The sequence below is a fragment of the Chenopodium album genome, chromosome 11 (assembly GCF_948465745.1).
Source record: "Chenopodium album chromosome 11, dcCheAlbu1.1, whole genome shotgun sequence".
NCBI lineage: Eukaryota > Viridiplantae > Streptophyta > Magnoliopsida > Caryophyllales > Amaranthaceae > Chenopodium > Chenopodium album.
This window is the reverse complement of record NC_137844.1, coordinates 53619393-53635980: the sequence shown is the minus strand read 5'-3', so window position 1 is coordinate 53635980 and position 16588 is coordinate 53619393. Positions and strand designations below refer to the sequence as shown.

General features: G+C 34.8%; 1 protein-coding gene and 1 long non-coding RNA gene across 5 annotated transcripts; both read left to right on the top strand.

Annotated features, from left to right (window-relative positions):
• Nucleotides 1-5270: 5270 nt before the first annotated feature.
• LOC145569200 (uncharacterized) lies at nt 5271-6822 on the top strand. Its single transcript, XR_014096063.1, has 3 exons — nt 5271-5888; nt 5983-6319; nt 6455-6822. It is a non-coding gene; the product is annotated as an uncharacterized LOC145569200 (long non-coding RNA).
• A 1046-nt stretch (nt 6823-7868) lies between these two features.
• LOC145567761 (uncharacterized) lies at nt 7869-14875 on the top strand. 4 transcript variants are annotated; one of them, XM_081627136.1, is made up of 11 exons: nt 7869-8596; nt 9957-10115; nt 10208-10505; nt 11354-11648; nt 11742-11934; nt 12545-12774; nt 12921-13124; nt 13212-13304; nt 13383-13493; nt 13584-14034; nt 14521-14875. In XM_081627136.1, the coding sequence occupies exons 1-10, from the start codon at nt 8032-8034 to the stop codon at nt 13998-14000; spliced, it is 2565 nt and encodes an 854-aa protein (XP_081483262.1). In that variant the 5' UTR covers nt 7869-8031; the 3' UTR covers nt 14001-14034; nt 14521-14875. The 4 variants fall into 4 exon arrangements, with proteins under 4 accessions (XP_081483262.1, XP_081483263.1, XP_081483261.1 ...); XM_081627137.1 differs by having other exon boundaries at nt 11739-11934; nt 13389-13493; XM_081627135.1 differs by having other exon boundaries at nt 11739-11934; nt 14802-14875.
• Nucleotides 14876-16588: the final 1713 nt, after the last annotated feature.

The window sequence follows — 16588 nt, the reverse complement described above, 5'->3', positions numbered from 1 at the left end:
CGGGCAAAAAAAAATCAACTAAAATTGCTTTCCCAAGCAACCCAATTTTTTTAAAAAAAAATATCGGGATGGAAAATTTTGCTCAAAACCCTCCTAAAATCGGGTCAGGCTCAATTTGATCAGGTCCTTTTTTATACACAGAGTAAAGGGAAAAACCTAACGAATTAAATAATTGGTGTCTAGGCGATGCCCAAATAGTATATAAGATTTAGGATTAAACTTTTTTAATGTTAAATATGGCCATATATTCCCTTTTGATAATTTTTTATTTTTATTTTTGAAAACCATTTTGAATTTATATAATAGTGTATTATTTGTAATTTTGTTTGTAAGTAGATATCTATGTTATAATTGATTAGAAATTATTTTTATTAAATTTAAGTTATTTTTACTGAACTAAAGTATTTTTTAGCAAACTAATTTTTTTTTTTTTTTTTTTACTAATTAGAACTTATTTTTACATATTTTCCATATCTATATTATTATTAACCTTTTTTTAAAAATATTAGAAGTATATCAACAATAAAACTCTATACGACAATTTTATCTTAAAAAATCTATCCAAAATTCGCTTACTTAGCATCATATGTGTCATAATAATACCTAATTACTTGACGAATAACTAGAATGCCAAGTGTCGTTGTCTTGTGACCTGGCTGCGAGACCGGCTTTATTTATTAGTGATATGATATGATATTAGATTATTATATGTGGGTTTAAGTTTTTTCAAACAATTTTTTTTTTTTTAATAGAACACCCAAAATACTTAGTTAATGAACTTACAATGTATGTCATCCCGTGCACAAATGACTAGCAAGTATACTTAAATTATAATACAATTCTCGAGCATGTACTTAGAATGCAAGATTCTTGAGAAGATGCAAATTTATCATTTTGACTACAAACCAAAAATGCAAATTAAATGACAATTATCAAAATAAGTCAATAAATTTTGTTAAATATGGGCTCATGCTTGTTAAGTTTATTAGGAAAATGTCATGTTGACGGATTAGATACTATTGTTGACTTGATTTACATACATTGACACTTGATTTACATATTTTGCTAATCAAAGTAATAAATTGGAACAAAAACTAACCTTGTACCTAAAATTTGCATATTAATAAATTTTAAAAGACATATTTTTATTTTTAGATATCCAATCCAAAATATCTAAGGCATGAAAAATCAGAACAATATTTTATATTTGCGGGAAGTACTTGTTCCCTTATTGCTCACATCACGAATTAGGCCGATTGGCAATCCAAGAGAACCCCTATCGCATAGGGCGTATTTACAAGCAATGCATATAGGACGACATTGTTGTAAATAATGGGAATATGAGGGCTGAAAATATGATGGCAAAATGTACCACTACATGCATAATAGTATACAAAAAATACTATTCAAGCAACTTATGCTTTGATGGTACATTATACATGCATAATAGTACACAAAAATGTACCACTGTACTATTAAGAGAGAAAAAAATGTACCACCGAATCCCAAATTGCCCTCCTATATACAAAACAAACAAATAGGCCCTATGCACCTAGGAGGACTCGTAGAAAAAGAGAAATTGCAAGTCAAGTGGTATATGAAGTATTAATTTCGTATTGAAAAAGAATATGAAAATAACATATTAATAGAATACATATAATTACTATTTACGAAGTTAACAATACCAAAATTTGATACTCGCATATTTTTTCCTTGTAAACTAAGGGGCCGTTTGGGTTGCACAGGGTAAACGGAATGGAATGAATAAAGGGAAAGGAAAAGAATGAAATGAAAATCCCTAAAATTTGTTATGCATGCTGTTTGTTTTAACACATAAAGTGAATCAAAGCCACCAACCCAACCACCAGACCACCACCACACAATCACCTATTTCCTTGCTTTCCACCTTCTCTAGCCATCACCCCCCCCCATCGAGCCACCACTCGCCCACCACCTAGCCGGATCACCACCCCTCCTCCACCCCTCGCCGCCCATCAATTTCATCATTTTCGCAAAACCCTATAAATTGATCACTTCAAACCGTTTTTCTAACGATTTTCTTCGATTTTCTGGCGTGTTTTTTTTCATTTTCTGATGGATTTTCCAGCGAGATTGACGGTTCAGATGGCATTGGATTCACTATTTCCGTCATTTTGGGGGAAGTCACCTTCGCCGCCGCCATCTTTGGTTTTACGGGGGTAGGGGGATATTTTTCGGGGGAGGGGAGGGCTTTTCAGGGGGTCGCGAGGGGAGGGGGAGGTGAGGCGAGGGGCGGAGTAAGGGCGGCGCGCCGGCTATGTGGTAGGGTAGGGCAGGAAGGTGGTTGCTGGTGTGGTTATGGTAGTCTAATGGTGGCTAAGGAAAGGGAATGGAAAAACCTAGGGGGGTGGAAAATCAAGTTGGAAAGATTTGGGGAATAGAGAGGGTAAAGGGAATGGGAAAAAAGGCCTAACGAACGACAACAAAGGGAATCAGGGCAGTTGATTCTTATTCCCTTTGATGAATACCCCCAACCAAACGGCCCCTAAGGTATATCTTCAAAGTTTAATCAATATATATATATATATATATATATATATATATATATATATATACATATATATATATATATACATATATATATATATATATATACATATATATATATATATATATACATATATATATATATATACATATATATATATATATACATATATATATATATACATATATATATATATATATATATATATATATATATAGGGGAAGGCTCTTGTGAGAATTTTTCTTATGTGAGAATTTTTCATATGTGAGAACACTCTTTATGTTCTAAATTTTTACTCATATGTTCTAAATTTTAAATCTGATGTTCAAAACTTTTTCTTAGTTGTTCTAAATTAAATCAAATTTTCTAATTTAGTACTCACATGTTCTAAACCATAAATCAGTTAAGTTTGATGTCATAAATTTTAAATAACTTGTTCCAAAATTTTAACTTATATGTTCTAAATTTTAAAACGTGTGTTCTAAGAATTTTAATTATATGTTCCAGATTTCAAAGCATATGTTCTATTTTTTTACTCGTATGTTCTAAATACTTTACTCACACTTTCTATATCCTATATTCGTTTGTTCTAAATTTTTATTCACATGTTTATAATCTTAAATCAGATGTTCTAAATTTTTATTCACATGTTCATAATCTTAATTCAGATGTTCTAAATTTTACTAGTATGTTTAAAATTTCATAAAGCAAATTTTATAAATTTTAATCACTTGTTCTAATTCTTAAATCAAATGTTCTAAGCTTATTACTCGCACAAATGTTCTAAATTATTACTCATATGTTCAAAATTTTAATTTTAGTCACATGTTCTAAATTTTAACTCGCATGTTCTAAATTTTTATTCACATGTTCTAAATTTTTACTCAAATGTTCTAAATTTTAAATCAGTTCTCATATAAGTATGAATTCTCACATATGAAGCTATTCTCACCGGATCCCTCCCCTATATATATATATATATATATATATATATATATATTAAAACTCAATGAGAAGACATGAGCCCGCCGCGTATCATCATGACTAGGTAGATGATGTGGCGCCATGTCATACAATTACTACAATTTATTAAAAAAAATAATGAATTGTTAACATCAATGTTCAAACTTATGACCCCCAATTTATAAGGATGTTTAAGATGATTAAACACCACCATTATTCTCTTGATAAGTAACTCTCATAACCCCCCATTTAAGAGGATGTTTAAGGTGATTATTCACCTCCCTAACTCTTTTGATGCTTGGAATTTTTCTTCTATGTTCTTTCATGTTTCTCTATAAATAGAAGAAGCCTTTTTTTTTTTTTTTTTTTTTTTTTTTTGTTTTTGTTTTTGTTTTTGTTTTTCTTCTTTTGATTTTTACACTTCAAAAATACATCCACACAATAGTCTATACACATTCTCTATTGGGCATAAGCTACTTGACTCAAACTTTCCATCCAAAAGTGACTTTGTGTGGAAGTGGTGTGCTAAACTTAGGAAACGTGCCGACAAATACAATTGAGCACCTTGGTGGCGCCAGAAATTCGTTTTCAAGTCAATGAATTGTATCACGAGACACCGATATTGTTCCATTGTTTGTGAAATTATCTTTTTGATCTTACTTAAATATTTTTATACTATTTGTACCACACTACTTTATTTACAATAAATGTAATTAATTTAATCTATATTTGTATTTTATCACATAATTTTTGTTATAAACCTCATTTATAATATACATATAATGATTTGGGGCATTGCCCAGGCTAAAAACTAGTTAAACAATAATTTCCTAAAAAAAAAAAATCAATTAAACAATCAAATTAGATTATTAATTAATAAATATAAAGTCAACTAAACAGAGGCTTGTGGCCTTTTGTCATCTTATGAACTTATGAATAACGTTTTAGCCCCATGATGTGCGTTTCACGAGTATCCGTCTGCGTTTCATCTCTTTAATCTTCTTGCATTTGACGCCTTATTCTTTTCTACTACTCCGTATAATAAACTTCTGACCAAAAGTGATCCGCTGATCAGAGCACTCTGCTCATTCAATTAAGGAGTACTGAATTTCCCTCCCTTGTTCGCAAAATATATTCCTTCAATTTTCCCCAAATCTACATTTTCTCTCTCCTAGGGTTTCAGAAACTACCTGTAAAAACCTTTCAATTTCCATGGAGTTCTCAATTTCAGCCATAATTGACTCCATTAAAGAGTCTCTCTCAGAATACAACTACGAAAGAACAAAGAGACACCTGGGCTTCATCGAGTCAAGTTTCAAGAGCCAAAAAGCTGAACTCGCTCTGAAACTCAACAACTCACTCAAAGATTGCAGCATTCTAACAAAGGAATTGGAGCATTACAAGAAGGATCATGGCGAGTTGCTGCTCGCTAACAGTGAGTCAAGCAACGAGTTAATTCGATTTAAGACGAGAATTGCTGAGGCGGAGCACGAGGTACAGAGGTTGAACAATGAAGTGGGGATGTTGAAGAAGCAGAACATGCATTTGAGCGCGGAAAATGGGAGTTTAGAGGGGAAGACGACGAAATTGGAAGAAAAATTGAGGGGTTGTAAGGTGCAATGTGAGGGTTTAAAGGAGAAAGTGGTGAAGTTGGAGGAGAGAGAAAAGGAAGTAAATTCGAGGTTTGAGATGGAGAAAGCGAGGTTGGAGAGAAGATTGAGTAGTGTAATGACTGCTGCAAATGAGCGATTTAGGTCGTTTGAGAAACGGATGTCGGCATTGGAACGAGTTGTGGTCGACGATCATTCTGATTCAGGTAGTTGTTCTGTTGTTTCGTGTTTTGTACAGTATAGCACCAGTGTGTTGCACGGCTTACCATTTACGTGTTTCGTGTTTTTCTTAAACAGTTGGCACTGGAATTACTTGTGCTTCTGGGTGCTATGGAGATTCATGATTGTTATTGTGACCATAGCTTACTTTTTGCTGAAACTTCGTATGACTTAAAACCGGTTTTAATCGCCTCACTGTGGTCGACCCAATTACTCCAGCTTCCTGTTGAATACTAATTTTTGGCACTTCTTTCTTGCATGTAATATGTCATACCTTATAGTTATACAGCATACTGTAGTAGAAATTTGTGTACTTTGTATTGAATAATTATTGTGCAGGCTTGTAAAATGCCTAAACAGCTACCAAAGAAGCGATAATTGCAAACCTATTAAATTGACTTGCCCAGGTTGTCACTGAAGGGATGTTTTTTTATTTTTTTTTTGAAAAGGTTCACAACTGATCGATACAGTCCTTCAAGATCAAGATCAAGAGCAAGAGCAAGAGCAGGAGAGTCGTGAAGTACCACACACCAAAGAAAAGATTGCTGCATCAATGCCTAGTTGTCCAAGTATTATCAATTTTCTGTAGGCTTTATTTGCCTTATTTATCAAGTTGTGTTTCTTTTCCTTGGCATTAAAGTTTGTGTTTGCTCTTTCTTTTAGGTCCAAAAGCAATCAGACCAACAGATATACCGGGACAGTCTGAGAGTTATGAGTCGGACACAAGGCCTGCAGGGCATGTGGATACCATCATACCGAGACAGTTGCTGAAACACTCGATGCTGAGGAGAATTTGGCTTCTACTATGCCATGCATCCACAAATCTCAATCTGCATCTCCTACTGTTGTTGATTTAACTTGCTCTGATGATGATGGTGAACTGCCTTCGCGAAAGGGAACTAAAAGGAAGCTATCATCAACTGTAGTTTCTGCCAAGGGGGAGGAGGATGGTGGCAGTTCCATCAAATAAAGGCTGAAACAGTGTGAGCAGAAGATTGAGGTTATAACTCTATTCACTTTTTGAGACTATTCTCTACTTTGCCTCTTTTTGTCCTCTCCATGTTTCACTTGAGCCTTGAGGTTATAACTCTATTCACCTAGTAAGATTTTTCATAATGCTGACTTCATGATGCAGGTAATCCACTCTTGACTTCAGTGCTTTGTACCCTTCGATTTATGGTTGGAATTCTCTACTGTGTACACGAATGCGAGGAATTTGCCACATTCGATATCTAAAAGACTTTCCTGTACATATAACTTAAGTCTTCTTACTAGATAATTCATACTAATTGAAATTTATGGTTGTGCATGATGCTGCAATAGGATGAAATGACTTTTTTGTTATGTTCTCTCAATGGCCTACTTCTACGGTGTCATGCCTTGACTGATGTAAATGGATTTATGGATGTAAACGTACTGAGTTGGGATACACTACAGTGGTTTTGTAATCATCTACTCCTATGAAGTTATTTATCGGGGAAGCTTATGCACCGGAGAAGTAGTAATTGCTTAGTGCTCATTTGGTTGTGTATATAAAGCATGCTTTATAGTTTATACTCCTCGTTTATTGTTACTAGAGAAGTTAGTGAGCTGAGTCCCAGCTCATGAGTGTCTCAAGCTCGACACTCCTGAGCTCCGTGCTTGAAAAATTGAGCTCAACTTGAGCTAAAAATCCCTAGACATGAACTTGACTCGAGCTTCTTTGATCTAATTCTAAACTTATTATTTTAATTGGTGATTGAATTACCTCGAAGTCTCGAATCAAGCCCCCAAATATGAAGATAATCCCTAATGCCTAGTTGTAAATAAATAATTTAAAGTTACAAATTAATATATAAATATGATATGAACATTAAAGAAATTCAAGCTTGTTCATGAGTTTCGGGCCGAGTCAAGGATAGCTTAGGGTTGGCTAGTTAAGATCTTGAGCTGACCCATATGTTAAGCATCGAGTAGCTTGTAAGCTTGTAAAATTTGCAAAGGAAGTTCAGTTACCTTAAAGTGAACTACTTCCCTTGTCTTAGAATATCTAAAAAAAAAAAAGGCGAAAATAAGATAGCAAGCTTTTGGAGTATCATTTGGTAAGACTTCTTACCTCAAGAGGGTGTTTGTTTGTAAGCATTGTAGGTGGGATAGAGATTAATAATCCCTTGTTTGTTTAATGGGAATTGTTCTATCCCATATGAAAGGGATAGGGATAAAAAATAGAGTTATCCCTCTATTTTTGTAATAAGGGGAGCAAGGTATAAGGTGTAAGAATTAATTTTGAAATATAAAAGAAAGTTTTACTCTTAATGAAAGGGAAGGAAGAGGGGAGAGGAGAAATGTTAGTAAGGATAGTTATGTAACTTTACAACTTATCCCAATGTAATTTCCAAATCTTACCAAACAATCGATAACATAATTTTTATCCATATCCCGCCTATTAATTTTATATCCTTGTCCTACCTTCTTATTATTTTTATCCATATCCCTCCTGCCAAATATCCTGCGAGTCCTAGAGGTTAAAAGTATGAGTTTTATCAACCAAGAACGGAGATTGTGGTCACTCTACAAAAAATAAGGGTGGAGGGAGAGATGGAGTTTATAGGGCAAAATAAACTGATAGAAAATCTATTGTAAAAACAGCCCAATTAAATACTTTGTGGATTTGACTCATTTGAGCAATACTATTACTGCAATTCATTCTTCCTTCAACCCTTCCAAACCTCCATGGATTCCTCGCTAGTGTCGAGGTTAAAGAGAGAGAATGCCGAACTGGCTATGAAACTCAACAATTCTTTGAAGGAAAACAAAAAGTTAACCAAAGAATTGGAGCAATTGAAGAAGGATCATGGAGAATTGCTACTCATCAACAACGATAATCAGCAAAAACTCCCCGAATCAAGGATCGAGTGCGAAGATCTAACAGAGAGACTATCTGCAGCAAATGTGGAAATTCAGAGGTTAAAGCTCGAATTTGGGGAGAAAATTAGGGCTTTATCGAACGAGGTTAAGGTTTTGAAGAAGCAAAAAGGAGATTTGAATGAGAAAATTGGGGATTTAGGGAAGTATACGACGAGAGTTGAAGGACAATTGGTTGATTGTAGGTTGCAATGTGAGAAATTCAAGGAAAAAATCACCAAGTTCGAGGAGAAAACTCCAGAAAAATCGAGTATTACTTTGAAGGATGACAAGTTGGAGAGGAAATTGAGTAGTGTAATGACTGCTACAAATGAGCGATTTCGATCTTTTGAGAAACGCATCTTAGAATTGGAGCGAATTTCTTCTGGTTCAGGTAATTTTTTCGTTTTTTTTTTCTTTTTTTTCAAGGAAAAACGAGAATTTTACTTGGTTCTTGCTGAAGTTGTATAGTAATATGTGGTGTTCTTATTTATTATCTTTTGATTTCTGTTATGTTATTCTACATCATGTTGTTTAGCTTCAAGGCTTTCATGTATTTAATTGAGTTTCCTGGTTTTCAATTGAGGGTTATTTGTCACAAATTCAGCTTATTGTTTTCAACTTGAGCCTTGAAGTTTGTAATTGGTTGATCTCGCGAGTAATTCATTGAATAAGATGAAAGGAAGAAAGAGCAAGAGGAATGTAGTTAATACTCACAAAATTAACTAAGGTCTTCAAATTCGAATTGATTGATTGGAAGGAAGAAAGAGGAGGAAGGGAGTTGCATATTGAGTTAAATTTTCATTTTATGATCATTTAATGGAGAGAAATGTGCCTCACTAATGAAATTCGGCTAATTCGCTATAAATTCTGTCTATAGGTAGTGCTAATAAAATGTGATCCATAAATAATTGGTAGTTTTTATTATTAACTATAACTTACATGGTAGTTGTTTCCAGAAGTAGACAAGTTTTGGTAGTCATTCAACAATTATCCGTATTCCTATCCTTCAAATTATCCTTTGGGTTTGGAACTATCAATCCTGTTGTAGAAAGTCTCCACACATGGATACTCAACTGTTATTTGTCGACAGAGTTGTTCTAGAGGACTTGGAACTTGAAATCGATGAAATTTCAATAACTTACAAAAAATTATGATGTACTAAGGATTCGGCATAAGCCTATAACATACTAAAGATAGTTCTCTAGTTGACTTGTAAGACTAATGATGTAGAGACTTGGCAACTCTACCAGAGAGAGTACTCTCACTGAGTTACCACTTATCAGACACTGCAATATAAGCTCCAGAAAAGGGGCTTTATATATTTATGAATAATTTTGAAATTTTCACGATCCCATGGCTAAATCTTACTTCAGTGGATTTTGGATGAGGGTAGAGAAGTACGATAGAGAGTGAGTATAGGATAGAACCTCTGGATTCTAGGGATATTTTTAAAAAAGTGCTACCGTGTTATTGCCGTTACTGGCTACTGACCCGGAAGAAAACTTGGGCAAAAGGGTGTTTGGTTTGAAGTTAGTAGCTACTATTGTGTCCGGAGTCAGAGTTGTTTGCCTGTGGACACCAAACACTCTCCATTGAAGGACAAAATTTATTATCCAAAAACCCAAGGCTGTTTAAGTTAATGAGGACATGATTCATATGCTTATCAACAGTTTTTTGTCCTTTTTCATTTAAATGACGCTTGCTCTTTTCTGTTCTTTTTCTTTTTTAATAAAAAAATATTATTGTTTTAGGTCCACAGTTGGTTGACACAAGGCACACAACTCAAGTCATGCAAGAAGGCCAAGAACAGGAGAATTATGGGCTTGAAGAAGAACGTGAAGGGCTTGTTGGAGCCCAATCTGGTTATGAAACAACAGTCAATAAAGAGAAGATGGCTTCATCAATGCCAAGTATTCTCAAATTTCTGTTGGCATCGTCTCTCTTGATTAATATTTGTGTTTCATTTTCTTGGCATTGAAATGATAGCTTCCCTTTCTCTCAGGTCTGAAAACGACTAGTGCAGCTCATATCAAGGTTCATCCAAGGAGTTTTGGGTCTGACACAAGACCCACTAAGCCTGTTGGAACCCGGTCAGTTTCTGAAACACCCACTTCCGAAGACAATTCAGCATCTTCTACACCATGTGTTCACAAATTTCCATCAGTATCTCCGTCCGTTGCTGATATAAGTAGTTCTGATGACGATAGAGTATTATCTTTGCGCAAAGGTCGTAAAAGGAAGCTATCATCATCATCTGATGTTTCTAATAAGGAGGATGGTGCTGGCTTCAAGAAAAACAGGTTGAATAAAACTGTATAACTTGCTAGATATTGATAAAATTTGATAACTAGAGGATATCCAGCCTTCTACAGTCTACTGTGTATGCTTTCTATCTGTGTGTGGATATGGGAGGGTATTATTTTAGTGTTTAGAAATTCCAAAACCCCAGAAAGACTTGTCCATCAGTAATGATAGGAGCAACCACCCAAAATAAATATTTTATAATATAAGATTAAATTGGTTAGCTTGCTCCCTTTCCAATCGAACCTTTTGCTTTAAGTTGAGCAATCTTTCTTTTTTTCATATCTTTTTTTTTCCTTGGGTGTGGGGGAGGGTGGTGAAAACAACGACCAGTGTTCTTACTTTTTGCATTTTAGCAGGCTGCTTTATACTCTTCATCAAGGCAAATTTCTGAAAGTGTCAGTTACTAGATTTCTGTATCATAGGCTATTGTCAATGCTGACATGTTGTAGCTTTGTTTTGTTACTACTGAATGGAACTCAAAGCCTTTGTTACTACTGAATGTATCAGTTCCTACTTTTTATCACTGCTAAGGCCTGTGTATGGGCCTTAGTTTAACTATAAGCTCAGTAATAATGATTTGAAGAATTCTTCACAGTTGATTCAGTAACTTCGCTGAAGCTGCATATTAAATAGCGTATTTAATAACTTATAAAATCTTTGTTGTCTTAATCTGGCAACTGTAAATTTCCACTAGTAATTTATACCATTTATGTTAGGAAATACCTCCAAAGGGATTTTACATGCTGCTTATGTGTAATTACTGGTTTTATATTTTTTTAAAATTTTTATTGATTTCCTCAAACAAGTTGGCAAATAATCTGTTTTTTTTTTTAAAAAAAAATAGCTCAAAGGAATGGACAATGTTTAAGAGTGGAAAAGCTTCAGCATTTGAGAAAGCTCAAATTGCATCGACCGAACCAATGATGACAGATTATGAAAGGTTAATGAACATTGAAGAAAATGCTGTGAGATTGAATACTTTAGGGAAGGAAAAAGTCACTGACAGTAGTGAGCATGATCAAGACTATGTACCTGATGATGACCATGACTCAGCTGAAAAGTCTTTTGACGGTGATCAAGAGCCAGAGGTGTTTACTGAAGCAGCAGTACGTTCAACACCGAAGTCTGTACCAAAGAAGGTTCTAAAAGCCAATTTTACACCTTTTCAAGTACTTATGAATTTATGATATTTATTTATAATTAAATTACATTGGGTGTTCTTGTGCTAGAAGGCAAGGGCTAGAGAGCATGAACCTTGGAAGAAAAAGAAGCAACAATTGTGCCCTTCTTCGGCATTGGATGATTCCATGACGATGCAAGAAAAAGTGCATACAACTGAAGCAAATCAATTAGAGGTAGAAGTAAATATACCGGAACAAGATCCATTGGAAAACCAAGAGGTGACCACTCTCTCGGAATATGAAGGTGTGTGTTTTCTTTTGTCCCCTTAAAGACTATCTAAGCCCCTTGTCTCTTAAAGAAGCCTTGTTTATTTTTGAGGTGTCCATGAAAGCACTTTTCCTAGACGGTAACATAATCCTTTTACGTATATTATTGAAGTATTTACTCCTAATAATTTGTTACATCTCATAACAACCCTTGTTGCTTGCTTAACCTTTTATATTTCCTGTTATTGAATGCATCCATTCAACAGTTCTGGTTCCAGATTTTCTGGAATACCCATTCAGACGCTGTTGTTAAATTGTTCATTCTCTTTTTTTTGATGATCTACCCAAAAGTTCCAATACCAGATCTTGTTTGCATGTGTATTAATGATTAACTAATGATCTTTTCATCATTTAAAACCTTCACCCTTACATGTTCTGGCTCTTCCAAAAAAGATAAATAATGTACTACACTTCCTCTTTGTAGAGTGATTAATCCAAATTGCAATCCTCAGAAGAATTTAGATTTTCTGCATCTTGTATCCATTTGGAAGATTGTGATGTACTGTAGATCGGAAAGCTCTTTAATCGGTTATTACTTATTCGTCACTTGATCTTGTAATATTTTTTTTTTTATTTATGGATGGTAGGTCAAAATAGAAAGGGCCGAGGGCCATCAAAGTTAACTAATGTTTATGCTCGCAAATGGGAAGATCGCGTTGTTATTCGTTGCAACGATGAAGGAAAACCTATTGGACCTAAAAGATCTGAGCTCACCAGATTTTTAGGAACCATTGCCCATGATCACAAGTGGGCACCTTTAACTTACATTAGTTGGCAAAAAGTTCCAAACAAGGAGAAGATATGGAAATTTGTAAATGTAAGTTTTCTTTTTACGTAACATTTGTATTACTAAAAAAACCCCTGAGATGAAACCTCTATGTGGCATGATTTAAACTTTTAGTTTGAAGTTACCCTTTGCGTGACTGTTGTCTTTTGCTGACACTAAAACATCCTTTCTTTTAGAGTAAGTACATCCTTCCATCAAAATTAAAAGGTTGGGTAATGGGGAAGCTTGATTCATCTTGGAGGGTTTTCAAATGCCGAGTCAAAAGAAACCATTACTATAAGTATGACAGCTATGAAGAAAGACTGAAGCATCGTCCAAAAAGAGTGCCTGAATCACACTTTAAAACACTTCTAGCATATTGGGATTCTAACGAGGCAAAGGTATATGAGGAATGCGGTCTGGTTAATAATAATCTCCACTTTATTTTCAACTATTCCTTCTTAAAAACGTCGTCTTTTTTTTTGTAGAAAACAAGCTTGCAGAATTCTCGAAATCGCCAAGAACAAGATAAAATGCGCACAGCTAGCCCTGTTCCTTTGGCTGTGATGAGTAACCAGATGGTGAGAAAGCCATTCCACATCCCTCTTAAGATATTTAGATTTAAATCTTGTAAAATTTTCTTTTCTGACATATCTCAGTTACAGGAAGATGATGTGGCGCCATCTAAAAGAAAGATGTTTGCGAAAACTCAAAGCCAGAAAGAAGGGGAAGCCAATGATCAACCTGATGATGATACACTCAAAAAGACTGTATATATTCTGTTAATCTTGTATTTTCATAATCTTTTTGGTGATTATATGATGATACTCTTTTAATCAAGGGATCTTTATTTGATATAGCAAGCAATGAGGCGATTGGAAGCCTTGCAAGCAGATCATGGACGAGGTGTTTCCCACAAGGAGCTCAAGGAGAAAGGAACGGATACTTCTTTAATTATACCAAAGGAGGTCATGGAGTCCATCAAAAGTGCCATAACAGCTGATGTGCAGAATGATATGAGTTCTGAAGAAGATGAATTAGTGAAAGAAAAGCAAGCTCATGTTGCACAAGTTGCTGAGATACAGAGCGGATCTGAGGAGCTTGGATGCCAGGCCTCTAAAGTACAAGATATGCAAAAGAATTTTGACACTCATGAGGAAACCATGACTCTTGATGTGGTTGCTTTGGCTCTTGCACGCCTACGCCGAAAGGACCCTAGCTTGACACCAGAAATGATTGCTAATGTTATTGCATCAACTGCTACAAATGGTGCATAACGTAAATTTGAATGTGTTTCATGATTATTTACAGGTTTGTATTCCCTTTCTTTTCTTTCTCTCAGAGACTCAGACCTTTTATTATAAACTGCTATATTGTTTGTTGTTCTCCACTATCATCAGCTTGCAGCCCCTTATTAGACTTTTTATTTTTCCACCTTTCTGTTACCCTTTTACATGATGTTAACTATCTTTGGTTGTTTGTGCTACTTGAGAATGGCTGCTGTTTTATTTTTGAAATATTTTTTCCAGCAAGGATGGTTTACTGGGTTCAGGTTTGTTAGCTTTGTTGTAGTGCCTATTTGGCCTAAAATCTGATTTAGGAGGGGTCTGAGGTGACTCTCGGTTGCAATCCCTTGTTAATTTTATGTTCTTGAAGCTGTTATTAGAATTATTGCTGGCTTCAGTTTGCGCCTCTGTGTATCAAATACTCTGTAAGATTTGTGTTTTAGACCCAATCTCCTGAGTTCAGAGTAGTGACTTCTAGCTCCTTTTCTACTGTCTTGACTCTTTTATGCAGATTTCAGCTCATGTTGCTGTCTTCGTGACTGGTTCAGAGTTTTGAAGTTGCTGATTTTATGTTTATAAGTATGTCATAATTCTTAGCTTGCCCCTGTTATTGTTGTGCAAAGCCTGTGTTTTAGTTTCGATATGCTGGTTGTCTTACTGTTTGTACCCATGTCTCTTCATTTGCTAGGCAAGTTGCTGGGTATATATTCAGATAGCTTTGAGTTTAGTCTCTTGTATACCTTAGCCTTGCTCTTGTATTGTCTTTTAACTTTGTATATTTTTTATTTACAGGATGTGTAAAAATGATCAAGTATCTACCAGCATATTCTATAGATATGTTTAAGAACTAATTATTGATAATGCTACTCTATCTCTCTGTTTTTTAAATCATTTGGAAGATCAGGATAATTAAAGTAGTAAAAACTGAAGGAACAGATCAGCGGAGAGGTTATTGGATACTTTTTGAATCAAAGAGGATAGTTGAACCTCCACCAATTCCTGAAATTTTTTTTATACAACTAAGTGCACGAAGGTATTTTTTTGTTCATGAGTAATTACTAATAACCATCCTTATTTAATCATTAAAATACATAAAAAAAATAAATAAATAAAATAAAATATCTTGGGTGCACCTTATGTCTTGGTATATATATAACAACCTTTGAGGGCTTTGACAAATTCCAAAAAGAAATTATTCTTATTATGTTGTGAAATTACATGAAGCCATGGATTGTGTTTATTAATGGTTTTAAGCTTCTTACTTGTACACAATAACGATTACGAAGTACTGAAAAAGGCTCTGCCTTCTCTCCTCAAACAGAGCATAGCCCACCTCGTATCTTTCCCCTGCCGCCGGTGGCCTGAGCGTCACTGCTCTTATAAGGTCGCCGACGAGCAGTCTTTTAAGGTTACAAGCTTGGTTGGACACCGTTTTCTCCTTCGATTAATCCATACTCTTCGATTTTTCAGAGTATAGGTAGGTTAGGGTTTCAATAATTGGGGGATTCTTCTTTGGTCTTCTCTGGCGATTAGTATCTAGGTTCACAGGTTTGCTAATTGACCGTCTTCTTTAAGCCACTAGTTACCTCCTTTGTCACGTTGGTGAAGACGAAGCCAAGTACGGGTTCCCTTCTTCGCCGACTTTCTCATCTTCTAGGTATGGTCAGTACTTTGTGTAATTAAGGGAAAGCTTAAGACTTGTTTGGCATCATTTTTTATTTTCAGTTTTCAGTTTTTTTGAAAACAAAAAACCAAAAACAGGAAACAAGAAAAAGGTGTTTCCACTTTTTTATTGTCAGTTTTCAAAAATATCATTATCTTAATAAGTTTGACTAATTTTTTTATTCATTATAGGACATATATCATATGATTTTGAAAAACAAAAAACCAAAAAACAGAAAACCACAACGATGCCAAACGAACCCTTAGTGATTTAGTTTTAGATTTATCTTTGGTGTTTAAATTTGTTTGTTTTAAGTTTTAATGGCTAGTTTTGAGGAACTAGGGGGGATGTTGTGTATTTCTCATGTTGAAGAGAATTATGTCTCTTCTCATGAGTTTGAGTTTATAGTTGGACAATTGGAGAATCCTTTTGGTATTCTCAATTTTGTTAAGACTTTAAAAGATGAGGGAAACATGCTCTACAAGCAAAATCAAATAGGGTCTGCTATTGCAAAATACACTCTTGCTCTTAAGATGTTGACCTTTGCTTCTGTTTGTAGTGATAAGGATAAATTGATGTTTTTGGGCATAGCTGTGTCCCTTTATCTAAACTTGGGTGCTTGCTTCATCAAGGTGAAAGACTACGATAGAATGGGTCAATTACGTTCAACGGTTTTGTGTTTTGATACTACGTACTAATGTGAAAGCCTACTTCAGAAGAGTGATTGCGGCGTTAGAACTTAATAAACCTACCTTAGCTTTCATGGATCTTGCACAAGCCTTAGAAATAGATCCCAATAACTATGAGTTCCAACAAATACTACTGGTGGTGATATCCTTATTGGGTTGGTCTTCGAAGTTTGTTGATTAGGCACTTGCAGTAACAAGGGAGGATGAGAAGTTTAGAAATTATGTTC